This window comes from Melopsittacus undulatus, chromosome 14, assembly GCF_012275295.1.
Source record: "Melopsittacus undulatus isolate bMelUnd1 chromosome 14, bMelUnd1.mat.Z, whole genome shotgun sequence".
NCBI lineage: Eukaryota > Metazoa > Chordata > Aves > Psittaciformes > Psittaculidae > Melopsittacus > Melopsittacus undulatus.
The window spans coordinates 3328371-3343316 of record NC_047540.1 but is presented as its reverse complement, the minus strand read 5'-3'; the positions used below and the strand labels follow the sequence as shown (position 1 = coordinate 3343316).

The 14946-nt window shown below is 50.6% G+C and overlaps 1 protein-coding gene across 2 annotated transcripts in view; it reads left to right on the top strand.

Annotated features, from left to right (window-relative positions):
• WASF2 (WASP family member 2) overlaps positions 1–14182 on the top strand; it is a 30142-nt gene extending 15960 nt beyond the window's left edge. For both annotated transcript variants that reach the window (XM_034069207.1, XM_013130881.3), the window contains exons 3-9: positions 3369–3503; positions 4016–4169; positions 5247–5364; positions 6434–6564; positions 8033–8188; positions 9804–10324; positions 10775–14182. In XM_034069207.1, the coding sequence (XP_033925098.1) occupies positions 3369–3503; positions 4016–4169; positions 5247–5364; positions 6434–6564; positions 8033–8188; positions 9804–10324; positions 10775–10932 (1373 nt within the window). In that variant the 3' untranslated portion in view covers positions 10933–14182. The remainder of the gene's footprint in view (positions 1–3368; positions 3504–4015; positions 4170–5246; positions 5365–6433; positions 6565–8032; positions 8189–9803; positions 10325–10774) is intronic.
• The last annotated feature ends 764 nt before the right edge of the window (positions 14183–14946 follow it).

Sequence of the window (14946 nt, the reverse complement as noted above, 5' to 3'; positions counted from 1 at the left end):
CAGCAGTGCCTGGCTCAGCTCTGCAGTGGGCTGACCACTGCTTTATGAAGGCCAGAGGGAAAACACAGGCTTCCATGCAGCAGGAGAAACTAAGAGTTAATTATGGTCCCTGGGGGATGACTCCTTCCTCTGTGGAATGCTCTGGATTCTGATGAGCCACCTTTGCCCTTGAAGCAAGACTTCTGATAATCAAATGAGTGCATTGCTTGGCTTCTCTGTGGTGGCTGCAAATGCTTCTGCTTGCTCTGCAAAGCCACCTCCTTCTGCCATAGCATGAATGTGACAAGGAAAGTGTGGGTGCAGGCTCTTTGCTGCAGTGAAAACCATGGCTGTCGCTGACCTCTGGGCCTGTGTTTGCTGCCAGTCGGGTGTCACATCCCGTTGGGTTCTAGAAATGTCACTGCACAGGCAAGACCAGTCTCTCTGCTCACATTCAATTGGCTCTTGTTGCTCATTGTTAGGTCTGGTAGCCAAGATGGTTGCGGAGGGCAAGTAAACCCCACCTCATGCCTGTGAAATGGAGAGGAGGAAGGCAGTAAAGCTGTGCAAAGCTCAGCTGCAGAGAAGCTAATCCCAGTCCAGAGGCCTGCAGTGGGTTAAGCGTGACAGAGCTGCAGTGAGATCCTCTAGGTTTACACCCTTGCGCAGCTCCAAGCTTCTCCTCTTCTACCTTGTCAGAGAGTGGGTGAAGTGCTGGGAGCCAAATTCCAGGCTGGCTTATTGGGCAAGTGCCTTCCTGGGTGATGTGCAGAGTGAGGTGCGTGGTGCTGGACCCAGCACAGGTACCTGGAGGAGAGCACTGGAGGGGTGGCTCTTGCTGGCACTGTGTAAGGTGGGGAGGAAGTGCTGAGCACCACCTCTGAGCTGCTTCCCTAAGGTCAGCAGGATTGTAGATGAAGCACTATTTAGACTTCACTGCTCCAGAAAATTCATATCCAAATGGCCAAGCTCCTGCCCCCTCCTCCTTTTCTCTCTCTTACTTCAAAACCTAAATCCACTCCTTCCCTATATGTTGAATATTGCAGGAACGGAGCACAGGTTCAGTAGGCTGTGACAGGCCTGTCAAGTGAATAATCAGCCATGCCTAGTGCAGCAGAGTCTCTTTACAAAGATGCAAACATAAATCTTGTCAAACTTTCATATTCCAGTGAGTTTACCCTTCGTTACTATCACAGCTGGTAGCACTTTGTCGAAGTCGGCTCTGCACCTTGGTGTAATGTTAGAGAATCCACAAGCTAAAGATGGAAAGCCCTATTAAATCATGCCGTCTGTCTTCCTGCCAGTGCATGACAGAGGGAATTTGGATTGTAAACTGCACTTCTGCAGTCAAAGGAATTAAACCAAAGAATTAATCCTTGCCTTACCCCATTCATAAGTGTCCATGTTTGGGGTGCTGGGTGATAACCACACAGGTGAACTTAGGCAGGGCAGGATTACAGACCATCCCTTCTCCCTGCAGGGTTAAGACCAGTACGTACAATGCTCTTTATGTATTATTTCCTGCTTGAAACAGACCACTTGGCATTGCAAACCAAAGACTCTTTTTTTCCCCTTGTGCTTGTTGCAGTTCCTTGTGAGACTCAACACTGAGTTTCAGTTCTTATTAAAGTAGAAACCAAATTACAACTGTTCTTTTGCTGTGCTGTTGCTGGGAGGCAGCAAATTAGCCCATAGCTGAACATTGGCTCTCTTTGGTTAGGGAGATGTACACGGCATCTGTTTTGTCCAAAGCTTCCCACTGTATTACTGTCCAGTGAACCTCCAGCCTGTGCTTCCTACAAACACTTCAAGCTGGCATTGCCACCAAAAGGTGTGGAGGAGGTTGGTTTTTAACCTGGCTGCTTCCCCGTGCTTGGCAGCATAAGGAGAACTGCATGGGAGTATGAACAAGTAGCTGATCTGTCACTTCAGAGAGCTGAAAGTATTTGTGCAGCTGGGCTTTGGGGGATGTCCTCACGTTGCTTTGGGGAACGGGCTCTTGCCTCTCTGAAGTGACTCATTGCAGACAACCAGCTTTTCCCAAATCGCTGTTCAAGTCAGGCTTCCAACTGGTTCTCCTTTCCTGAATGTCGGAGAGGATCTTTGGAGTAACAGATTCCAGAACAAACTGTTGACCATATGATGATGCACTTCAAAACCAGACTGCTTATTGGGAGCAGCCTTGTACTCACCAGCCGTGGCTGGGAATGTTTCCCATCAGTGGGAACTCCATGGGCCTATGTCTGCTCTCAGTGCCAAGTCTCTACTGATCAGCATTGTCCTCACTGTGGTTTGGGCTCCCTGGCTTGGATTGTGCCTGAGAGCAGAACAAAGACACTACTCATTGCAAGCTCTTGGTTTTCTTCCACTTCTCCCCTTCTGTCTACCTGTGGTCACCTCTTGATGCACACGTAGATTTGAAGCTCTTAAGGACAGGGCATAGCTTTTTGTTGTGCTTCTAAGTGATTCAGCAAGCTCCTGCTCCAAGCCCCTAGGCACTCTCACAGCCCAAGCAATGGATGATGTTTGTCAGAGCAGCCCACTGAGCAAGCCAGGCTGTTACAGAGAGAATATCCCTCTTTGAGAAGTTCCCCTTTGGGTTTGATGGAGAAGAAACGTGAATGCATCAATTTTTCAGACAGTGCCACCTGAAGGAACAAAAGGGTCAGTGCTGTCGGCTGCGGTTAGAGCTCAGGCTTGAGGCTCAAGGGCTGGGGCTGCTCTCTCGTTGAGCTTGTAAATAGTGGCAGTTGCCCTGGAGGCAGGCCTGCTGGAGACAGGGAGCCTTTGAGCTTCTCCAGAGCAATACAAATCCAACTGCATTGGCTTGTCTAAGAAACAGAAGAGCAGAGAATCTTAAAGGAGCTACAAGACTCATCCAGTTTCAGCCCTCTTTATTCAATTACTTTAATAATGACTTGGAAGTATGTCTTGGATTGTTTCTTTATTGCTTGAAGGTCCCTTGGAAATGTCAGGTTTTGGTGGAGCAGGGAGTTTTCTGCCTGGATGTTATGGGTTCAAACTGAAACAGGAAATTTAGGTTAGATCCAAGGAAGAACTTCTGTACTGTAAGGGTGGTGAGGCACTGGAATGGGTTGCCCAAGAAGTTGTGAATGCTCCATCCCTGGCAATGTTCAAAGCCGGATTAGACGGAGCCTTGGGTGCCATGGTTTAGTGTGAGGTGTCCCTGCCCATGGCAGGGGGTTGGAACTGGATGATTTGAAGGTCCTTTCCAACCCAGACCAGTCTGTGATTCGGTGTTGAGCTCAGCTCCTGACAAACTTGAACAGAAGCATGGTTGGTTTGTTCTTGCTTCAAGAAAATGAGCTGGGAGACGGATATGGTCTGATGTGGTTCCTGAGGGTAATGTGGACACTTTGCTCTTCCAGGTAAATTTGCAGAAGACATATTTGGAGAGTTGTTTACTCAAGCCAACACCTTTGCCTCTCGGGTGAGCATTCTAGTCGAGAGAGTTGACCGCTTGCAAGTCAAAGTCACTCAGCTGGATCCCAAAGAGGAGGAAGGTAATAGAATGGAGCACCATCCTTGCAGACCAAGCATGGTAAAGGTTGTCATTGAATCAGCATGGTTGTTTCACAGCCATAAAATGATGCTGGCATGTCTTCTCTTGGACTCAAGAGGGACTGTTCCCTCCCTTCCTGAACAACCACATGTGCTGGTGTGCACAGCCTTCGTGGCCAAGGCTAGATTTGCTCTTTAGCAAGTGTCCATGTGGAAACTCACTCTTCAGCAACGCGATAGCAGTGTGGTGCTTGAGTCTTGGTGGTGGGGGTTCAGAACCACAGCAGCAGCTCTCAAGGGAGCCCTGTCGATACAGCTCAAGTAGCGGATCTTGGCACAGCATTGTCTGAGATTTTCTGGGTTTCCCAAGGGATCTATGGGAAAAGGAACCTGACCTTAAGGAGTGCAAAGCACGCCAAGAATTCCAGCTGAAATCAGATGTTCACTGCTTGGTCTGCAGGGTCACTGGCCTGGGTCAAACTGTTCTTCACTTGCTCTCTTCTCTTTCTTACAGTCTCCCTGCAAGGCATTAACACCAGGAAGGCCTTCAAAAGCTCCACTACTCAGGACCAGAAGCTCTTTGACAGGGATTCTCTCCCTGTGCCTGTCCTTGAAACCTATAGGACCTGCAATACTCCTCCGCCTCTCAACATCCTCTCACCTTACAGGTATGGTTGCAACACCTCCTTAGCTCTTCGTTCCTGTGCAGAGAAAGAGCTTTGCCTCCCAGTCTGTCAAGGAGGCTGTTTCCCATCCTGTCCTGTCCTGAAGTAACTGTTTCCAATGGGAAATGGAGTTGCTAAACTGAGATCCACCCAGAAATCCCATTCTCTGGATTATGTGAAACTTTGCTTTTGGGGCTGTACAAATGAGCATAGCTAGAAAATGAGAGATTTGGTTACCTGCTGTCACATTTGTGACTGCCTTGGGGCAAGGCTTGGCTGGCACTGCAGAAACATGCTAGGTGTTGTGCAGATGATGCATTTTCCTTGTGCTTCTCCGTAGCCCTGTGGCTCCTTTCCAGAAAGCTGCAGTGCAAACTGCAGAGCATACATCTGTAAATGGCTCTCACCCAGGTGGGTGCAGCAGACTCCTATAGATCCGGAGATGCTTTCTGTGCCTGGGCTGATACATGGAATGTGACCTACACCGGCTGCGGAACCAGTTCTCTTGAGCACTCTCCCTCTTGATTTCATCTTGTAGGTGGTAGAAGGAAAGGGGGTCAGAATCCAGAGGCTTAGCCCACATCCATAAATATCTTTGGAGCAGGTAAAAAGTAATTACAGATAGCTGGAGGCAGCTGTCTTCTGCCAGACATGGCTGCACTGCAAAGGAGGAGGAGAGTGTGTGTGTGTGTGCTCACTCCGGAGTTTCAAGGATGCTGCTGGTCTGATTTAGGGTTCCTGAGCTGGAAAAGGTTTGTTGGTTGTTTTTCCACATCAGAAATATAACACAAACAACTGGGAGTTGAAGTGAGAGACCTGCTGCTCTCTTGGTGATTGTGCAGAGCAGTTGAGCTCTTCAGATGCTGTGTAATGGAGGTTTGGTGTGAGGGTAAAAGCAAGGGGTAGAGCCAGGACAAAGAAGGCTGTGGGTCTGAGATGGGGGATGGAGGTGAGAGCAGTGTATTTGACCTTCTAAACTGTCCTCTGGGTTTGTGCCTTGTGTTTTCTTTGGGCTTCAAACAAATGTGTGACTTGGTCCTTATTTGTGTGTGTTGGTTTTTCCCCCCCTGCCTGTTCTAGGGACGATGGCAAGGAGGCACTTAAGTTCTACACTGATCCTTCCTATTTCTTCGACCTATGGAAAGAGAAAATGCTTCAGGACACAAAGGATATTATGAAAGAGAAGCGGAAACACAGGGTGAGGAAATGGGAGATCTCTGCCAAGAGAGGTGTGTCAGGGAAGAACAGGAGGTGGGAAGTGTTAATACAGCTTGGACTTCAAAGTTGCTATCCAAAAGTCAGGTTTGCTGCCTTAAAAACTTCCCTGAATTGAGTTTATTTGGTTTGCTTTAAAGAACACAAAGATACCCTTCATCTGTTTTTTCCAAATGCCACTGTCTTTATATGGTTATAAGGTCTTAATCTGTAGTCCTCAAACATAGTGGAGGGGAGGAAGTTCGAGTCTTTTCTGCACTTCCCCCTGTTGCAGAGGGGTCTGTCCAGTGGTGAAGCTGTGCATATCCCAGTGCCCCAGCACTGCAGTGTGCTGAGTGCTGTGATACATTCTGCTGGGAAAGAATAAAGAAAGGAGAGAATGTCCCTTCAGGAGCACAAAACCAGGTCCTGGTATTAAATGGGGGATAAGTGGGAGGCTTAGCAAAACCACTTCAGCTGCAAATGCCAGGTAGAAGCTTCTGGGTGGCTTGCCTGGGGATTTGAACCCATGTTTTACTAGCACTGAAAGACCATAAAAGAACCAGGTTGAGCATACTTTATGTAGCTTTTGAGCAACTGGAGTCTTAAATATCAAAACTGATGATTTTTCAATGGGAATAACAAAAGAAAGATGTTGGACATGGTAGAAGGCACAGAGTAAGGCTCACTGAAGCCCACTTCTCAGTGGGCAAGTGTCCATATTGCATCCCAAAGCACTTAACACAGCAAGGTGATGGTGAGATTCGGCAGGCTTGACCCAGAGGCCAAAAACTGAATTGCTGTGGGAAACTGAGCTTTCCCTCTGCCCTCGAGGTGGTGGTGCCAGGGAATAATGATGGCATCATGGCCAGGCTGCACTGGGGAAATCTGATGTTGTCTGTCTCATTTTATGCTCCAGCCTCTGTGTGTGGGAGATCTTTGGAGCTTGCAGCAATGGGGAAAGTAAATTAAAGATCCCATCCCTCTTTGAGCATATTCTCTTCTTGAAACTGCTGCAGGTTTGTCTTCTCCTTCCCTCTTCCTAAGCTTCTGTTTGCTTCCTTCTCCCGTAGAAAGAGAAGAAGGAGAATCCGAACCGAGGGAATGTGAATCCACGAAAAATCAAAACCCGGAAAGAAGAGTGGGAGAAGCTGAAAATGGGACAAGAATTTGTTGAGTCAAAGGACAAACACGGTCCTGCTGGGTAAGCAAGTGTGGGGCTCTGTGCTTCAGCTCCCTGCTGAGGTTGATTGTGATGCAGTTCACCCTGCTCTGCAGCTCCTCCAGATCGGCTGTGCGCTGCGGATCGATACTGCCACTAATCACATTCTCCAAAGTAAATGTGGCTGCTAATTTTAAGATTTGCTAAATAAATCAGGGAGCTGCAGGGTTTGAACAAGGTGGCAGGAACAGCTTTGGTAGCAAGTCTGCTCTCAGCTGCCTGTCTTGTGGGCACAGAAGTGTTGAGAGCCTTGGCTCCCTACCCCATCACCGTGCCCTGGGCCTTACGCTGGGGAGCGGGGTGGCATCACGGTGGCATTGTGTGATTGCTTTGTTACATTTCCCAAATGGCTCTTCACACCCTCATCTCGAAGCGGGGGCTGTCCCCATCCAAGTATTTCAAGCTCCAGATCTCTCTTTAGCACTTCTGGCTTGGGAATTCATTTAACTTTTGACACCAGCAAGGCTGGAAGCAGACCGAATTCCCCACAATGCACTGCTCACTTGCTCGCTCCTTGCAGCTTCCTTTCATAGAAGAGAAAAATCTCTCTTTAAATCACACTCTTCCAGCTAAAAATAAAACTTGCTTTTAGTTTAATAGGAGAACAGGTTTGGTTTCTAGCAGAGGAATGGAGCAGCACAACAGCACCATTTCCTTGCTCCTCTTTTCACATGGAAGCATGTTCGTGCCTTTGAATTCGCTTGAGGTCCAGAACCCCAGGAAATGGGGTGGTTTCACCCCCCCCCCAGTGAAATGAGCTCAGAGGAAGTTGAGCAGGAGAATCATCTGAAACTGAAGGAAGAGCTTTGGATCCTTGCTTTTAATGGCATTGCTGTTTCTTGGGTTCTTGTTGCTACTCTGTTCTCCAGCTTACTTGTGTGGCATCTTTGAGTATCTCTTTTTGACACTAAGGATGCCCAGTGCCACTGGGAGTCCTTCAAGTGCAGGTTGTTAAGAATGTTAATGGAAATGGCTTTTATTTCAGTGTTTTCTTGCTCTCTGAACTCTATCCTCATGCTGTTGTGCTGTGTGGTAGCAACAAACAAACAGGAGAGCATCTGGGTAAGCTCTAGCCAAGGAATTATGCAGAGCAAACCAATGCAGCTCTGCATAGTTCATCACGTAGGATGCTTTGAGAAACAGTCTTTTTTCCCTTATGTTTCTTTCAGGATTTGGTTTGTGTGTCCTGTTGTGGTGGTTGTTAAGGTCCCACCAAAAGGCAGGTCCCACTGTGGTGGGAAAAGCTTTTCCTGCTGGAAAAGCTCATTTCTGCACCTTGAAGGTTGAGCCATCCATGTGGTAATATCACTGCTGTTTGGCGGTTGAGCTGCTGCACGGTTGGTTGTTGTAACCCTTCCAGGAGGTAGACCTCTTGTGAGTGAGGGGGAAAAGGAGCTTTAGACATTGCCTGAACCCTTCCAACACGTTTGCTTGTCTTGCTTCCACCCAGGTACCCCTCTAACATGGTGTATCAGAACGGCAGCATCGGTTCCAACGAAAGCATGGACGTGAACTGCTACCCGCCACCGCCGCAGACTGACTCTATTGTGCCACCACCTCCTTCATTCCCAGATGACAGCCTGCCTCCACCCCCGGTGGAATTTAGGTAAGCCTACGGGATCCCTTCTGTCACCGAGGAGTAGTAGGTGGTGTAAAAGGATGACATGAGACAGGCTGAGATAGTTCAGCATAACTTCCTGACGGGTGTTGTATGGGAACCAGAATGCTCCTGTCTGAGGGGATGTGCAATTGCAGGCAGGGACAGAGGCACAGGCAGCACATCCATAAATCCCAACCACTCTCCTTGTTCCCATAGAGAAGGGCAGAATGGGCTTGGGGAGAGCTAGAGCAGATTTACTTCATGTTCTGTAAGACCAGGGTCCCAGTTGATCTGGCTCCATTATGTTGGTTTTCAAGTGCAGTAGACCCTGTAGTTCCTGATAGAGCTTTGCAAATAAGCCTTCTTTCATCTCTGTGTTTTGTTACTAGTTGCCCTGTGATCGTTGACATGGGCACTGAAGATGTAGATGTAGTTAAATGTAAGGGACTCGAGCACACAGCTGACTCCTTCCCAGAGACTTTGGTGCAAGTTCAGGGCAGCTGCTTTGTGTCAGATGAAATGGTGACTTCCAGTCACCTCTGGAGAGGGGAGTCATGGGCCAGCAGTGGCTCAGGACACAAGGGGTGGAACAAGAGTAAATCTAAGGCAGTAAACCAGTCAAGAGTAGCAGGAGGGGCTATGTCAGGTAGACAGGACTGTTTTAGCTTGTCTCCATCTTATCCAAAGGCAGCAGTGCTGTAGAAAAGGCTCTTCTGATGTGTCAGAGAGACCAAGCAGTGTGTTCCTCTAGGGCAGAGCAGAAATGAGCTTTCAGATGCTGCCTTATGCAGTTGCTTAGATCTCTGCCTAGCCACAGAGTTCTCCCTTCCCTGGTTTTGTTTTGGTGCTTGTTTATAAAGAACTCCAGGGGTGAGGTTTGATCCCCAGTAGTCTGTCTCAGATCAACACTGTTACTGTCTTACTGCAGAAGGAGATGTCAGTTTAGGACTTCCTTTACACATCCATGGGATATTATAGTGTCTTATGGGCAGTAGTGTTCTCTGGTACTTCCCTAAATGGGAGATTCAGTCACTCCTGCATCGCCTAAGAGCATGTTGGGTTCCCACATCTTCACTCCCCACAGCCAGCTCAGAGTCATGGCTGCCGCACTCAAGCTCTGAGCCATGGAACCCAGTGCAGAGATCTGTTCCCAGCAGGTGCTCAGAGCGTATGCTTCCCTTGCATTCCCACCAGGATATTTGGTATGATATATCCTGGTAGACATCCCTGCTCGGGGTGTCAGGAGGCTGACCTCAGCTTTCAGGGGTAGTGTCTTGCATTGCTGCAGGAGCTCTTAAGCCAGGATGCTGCTCTGAGCTCAGCCCTGATGCCTGGCCTTTGGCGTGGAGGTGAGATGGCTCGTGTTCTTGCCAGCATGGGAGATGGGATGGGTGATAGCATTCCTGCCAGTCCGCAGAAGCCTTCCTTTGTTCTGGTGCTGTAGGCCAACAGAAACACTGCAAGGGAATTAAAACTGAGGAGTGAGGTCTCCTGGAAACACCACTTGAAGCTGGAACTTGGATATTTTTGTCTGCACTGCAACAAACACACATGATTTGCATTAGCATTGGCATTGTACAGTCTACATAACTAATAGCCTTCTTTCTCTCTGCTCCCACAGCTATCCCATAGACAACCAAAGAGGTTCTGGTTCTGGAGGGACCAAACGATCCAGCCTGGTCAGCCCCAGCCACCCACCACCAGCTCCTCCCATTGGATCCCCCTCAACCACCAGGCCGGGCTTTGCTCCCCCACCAGCGCCACCACCACCACCACCACTGATGGGCAATGTGCCCCCTCCACCACCTCCTATGGGATTCCCGTCACCGGGAACACCACCCCCACCCTCCCCCCCTTCTTTCCCTCCTCACCCCGAGTTTGCTGCCCCACCACCCCCATCTCCCCCTCCAGCAGTCGAGTATGCCAGCGTGCTGCCACCTCCGCTGCCGCAGGCGGGCAGTGGGAGCGCGCCGCCTCCCCCTCCACCACCACCGCCTCCTGGCCCACCCCCTCTATCTTCTGGTGGCCTGGATGGCCCCCCGCCTCCCCCTCCACCCTCAGACACCTCCACCTCCAAGCCCAAGTCATCCTTGCCTGCGGTTAGCGATGCCAGGAGTGATCTGCTTTCAGCTATTCGCCAGGGTAAGGATTTGTTTCAGTGCTTTCTCCTTTGCCTCTGGAAAACCTCATACACCCGTGTGAAGAGCCCCTGGGAGCCATCTCCTGAGCAGTGGTGTGAGTGCCTCACTGCTCGAGACCTGTCCCTTGTGGTACCTCCTTGTCTGACCACCTCGCTAGGTTTTACAGCTCCACCTGCACCTTTGGAGACAGCAGTGCTGGCAACCGAGTGGTCCAGTTTTGTGAGTGGATTGGGTAGGGTTAGTGGTGATTACCCCTCAGAGGAGCATGGAAACAATTCCCACCTGCCCACCCAGCCTGTCTTACCTGTCATTCACCATCAGTGTTATCCCACAGCGTGTCCAAGACAGGCTGCCTTGCCCAGAGGACTGTGTCACAGGGATGGCTGCTTTGGAGATCTCAGTGTGACCAAAGCCTTTGCATGATCCCGTCTGTTGCCTTCTTTCCCACCAGGCTTCCAGCTTCGCAAGGTGGAGGAGCAGCGGGAGCAGGAGAAGCGGGACGTTGTGGGCAATGATGTGGCCACGATCCTGTCGCGCCGCATCGCTGTGGAGTACAGCGACTCTGAGGACGACTCTTCCGAGTTCGATGAGGACGAATGGTCGGATTAACCAGAGCCCAGTCCCCTCCTTCCCCTTCTCTCCTAAGCTAACCGCCTCTTAAAGAATCAGGTGGCCAAACCTTCCACCACTTCCCTTTTCAACCCGTAACCAAAGATGTGCCAAGGGTTTTCAGAGAGCCAGCAGCATATCTCCCCTCTCCCTCCCCCTCCGGCTGTAGCTGTGCTTTGTGCTCTGCCTTTTCCAAAGGTCTCCTCGCAGACAGTGCCAAGGTGGTGTTGGGATTTAGCTGGAGGGGGTGTAACGGTTGCTTATTTAAAAGAGAGCTAAACCTCCAGCTTCTCGATGCCACCAGGCAGAGCACATCTAAACCCTCCGTCCGGAGGGATTTTGAAAGTAAAGATGGATGATCCTGGTGCGGCCGGATGGCCTTTCAGATGAAGGACATTTTCAGCTGGTTTTCTCATGGCAACGGCAGACAGTTGATCTGATGGCTCTCCCTTGCCAGTGAACACTGGTAGTGCTGCAAGAAAATGGGCTCGAAATGTCAGTTCTCTGCTGCATCCCACTGTCAAATCGTCAGGTTTTGGCAATAGCGCACAATGATTTCCCCTCTCACCCCCAAGGATGAATTCCAGACTGCCCTGCTTGGGGTCTGCTTCCTCCTCCAGGGCTCTGGGGGCAATGTGAGGAGGGAGTTCTTTAATGGTAAAAGCTGCCTTTACCTTCCTGCAGCCTCCTGGCCTGCTTGGCCAAAGGAGACTTGCCCAAAGGGGATGCAAAGCTGGGGCAGAACAGTTCCTCAGTCCCCACCTGTGGGAGAGCAGAGCCACTGTCCCTATGGGACACATCTGTGGTGAAACTGCTCTGTTGATGCCTCCAGTTCACACTGAGGGTTTCAACTGGTGCCTCCAGCAGGGTAATAGTGTGGGGGGAAGTTCTCTGAGCACCAGACACTTGGGCCATCTTTGGCAATGCTGCAGGCAGTTTGGAGAGGTGCTTTCCAATGGGGTGACCATGTACACGGGGACTTTAGGAGCTGGTATTTCCTTGGCTTCCTCTTCCCTTACTCCAAAGGAGGGGGATTTCTGTGCCTAAAACCATCTTGTGTGGGAACTGAGTTGCCCATCAGACCTAACCCACTTCGTTTCCTTTAATTTTGTGATTCTAATTCATTAGTTAATTTTAAGCAGACATTTCTCCTCCCCACTAACCCTGTGAATTCCCAGGCTGCTCACTCCACATCCAGGACTGGCAAGGGGAGAAAATGGTGGACTTGACCTAGGTTTTGTTCCTGGTTTATATTCCCTTCCATAGCATATAAGCCTATCTTGGGAACGCAGAAACAAATACCCCTGATGCCACAGATGTGTCTTGTAATCTGAACATGACTCTTTCAGTTGGGTTCATGCCAGAAAGCAATTCCAAAGCCTTTTGGAGATCACGGGTCCAGCTGTGGTGGGGTGGGACCAGCTGCATGTTCCTCCAGCCTCTTTGCCTTTCCTGCTGTCAAGTATTGCCAGCCTGTGCCTGTTCCTTCTCCTCTGGTTTAATGGTGTTGCTCATACCTGGAAGGCCAGGCCCAGCCGGAGGCTGCCAGCTTGCTGCAAATCCTTCTTGGGCTTTGACTGATGCCTTCAGTTCGTGCCATTGTGTTCTTCCTGATGCCTTGTGTGCGTGTCTTTGCCAGAGCTTTTGTGGGGTGTGGATCCAGCTGAGATCCAGTGTGACCCTGATTTATAGGACTGCTAAAGCAGGAGCTTGTGCCTGTAAAGCCAGGCAGGATGCGAAGGGCGTAGACTCCGAGGCATCCCCATGGGCTGGGAACATGTGAGCAGCACCAGTTCCAGGTTCTGGAAGAGAGAACAAACCCCTCGGGTGCTGGTGAGAGAGACTTGGCAATGGGAAGTGCTGATTGCTGCAAGCTGGGTGAGGGGGGGGAGAGCAGAGCCTCTGCCTCTTGTTTTCCTGCTCTTCCCATAAGCATCCTCCTCTGGCTTCCCTTGGAGACAGGTTCCTGGGGAAAACAGACCTTTGAGCTAACCCAGGCTGACAGCATTAGCACACAGGGAAGCGAGGAACTTGCCAATGCCAAACCTGGCTTCAGTTTAAATTGCCTTAACTAGAGCCTCAATCCCTGTGGAGATAGGGGGAGTGAGTATTCCTGTCGTGGGAAATCCAAGCAAGTGCCATACTCTCCATGGCCCAGATGGATGGGCTGTGAGGCAGGGCTGTGCCTCAGGGTGCTGGGGACACGGTTCCTGTTGCACAAGGCTGCTGTGTGGGCGATCCAGTGGGAAGTTGGCTTCTCTGCCTGCTTCCCTTGCTTGCAGGGCTCTCCTGGCAGCAGGAGGGACACTGCTTTGTCCATGCAGGCCTGCTGGTTACCATCCTCTGCCTTCAGACCAGCAGAATCAGACTGCAGGAGCTCAGCTGGGTTGTGGACAGGTAGGGAAGGCTCATTGGTGGGGTTTAAATCTGCTTTGATTGCACAAGGAGCCTGATGTGGTGATCCCTGAGAAACAACTGCATGAAAGCAGCTGCCTTTGAGGAGCATTGCAAAATGGGCCACCAAGTAAGCTGAATAGTTCTGAAAGCAGTAGGGGAAGAGGAGAGGTGCCAAAAACAACCTTTGCAAGGCACAGCAGCTGTGCTGGAGCTGCAGGCCTGCTGCCCCATGTCGACCAAGGGGCTGTGCTGGGCTCCCCTGCAATCCATGTCATTCCATGTGAGCCTCCTCCTTCCTTTCCCTGTGGCAGGCAAGCCTCAAGCATTTCACAAAGCCAAAAGCAAGAGCTGGCAGTTGGAATCCTCCCTCCTCTCTGCCTCCCCAGGAGGACCCCCTCTTTCCCATGTCATCCCAACCTGTATCCATACGGATCTGCAGAGCCGGAGCAGCCGTTCTCCATCCCGCTTGCTGCGGGTTGCAGGCTGGGGCAGGCTCCTGCTGCCTTCCCCTTCCCGATCCCTGCTCCTGGTTAACCATTCTCCCGGTGTCCTCGCCCGCAGTGCTTGGCTGCTGCTCCCAGCAGCCTCTTCCCCCTCCACCCCCCTTCCCAGGGAAAACCTCATCCCGGCTCCACGGGCTCAGCCTGGAGCCTCCGCAGCCGGTGACCTTCACTGCCTTCTCCTCTCCTTATCAGGCTCCAAGCCCCAGAGCAGAGCCAGGAAAGGGGCTCCTGGGGTCCCACATGGACCAGAAACCAGGGAACGTTGTTCCAGGGAAGGGATGTGTTGGTCCCTATTATTATTCAATCCATGAACTTCCTGAAGGTGCCTCCTTGGGAATTACCTGTCCTTGACGCAGGGCTCGGTGGGGGGCAGAGGCCAGATTCATTCCTGTTGGATTTGGGGGGGGGGAAAGGGTGTGCATTCTCCTCTTGCTTCTGAAACAAAGCCTTGAAGTGGGAAGTGGATCCGATGTGTTTATTCCTGTATTAACATTCATTTTAATTCATTTCAGAAACTAACCCCTTGTTCCTTCCCGGTTAGAACGCCATAGACTTAGACCTAGAGCTGTAACCCTCCTCAAGTGCCTTATTTTCCTACATGATATAAATATATTTATAAGAGTTAATTATTCCACTTGGATCTTAGGGGTTGATTGCTGAGCAGAAGCTGAGGCAGGAGATGAGCTGGGAAGTGCCCTTGGAGGACCCAGCCAGGCTGGGGGTCGGATGCAGTGAGGGATGCTCTCAGGGTGCAGGGGTTCCTCGCATGGCACCGGTTTCAACCCTAAACTCTGCTCCTGAGCAGAGCTGTGGGGTTTTCCTACCCCTGCAGACAAACACTGATGCCTGGGCTCTGCTGCCTCATGTGCACAGATGCAGCTGCAAGCTGCTGTGGGAGCAGAGCCCAGCCTGTGTCCGTATCCGTATCCTCACTGCCTCCTGGCTCCCCCTGCGCTGTCTGTGCTTCTCCCTCTCGGTTGCTGGGTAAGCCAGGCTTTTCCTGCTGCTTTGATGGTCAAAATCAGCTCAGAAACCCCTGGATGAAGATTTCCCGATTGCAGATTTTTGTAATGTACATGTAAAAAAAAAAAAGAGAAATTAATAATTTTTTGAT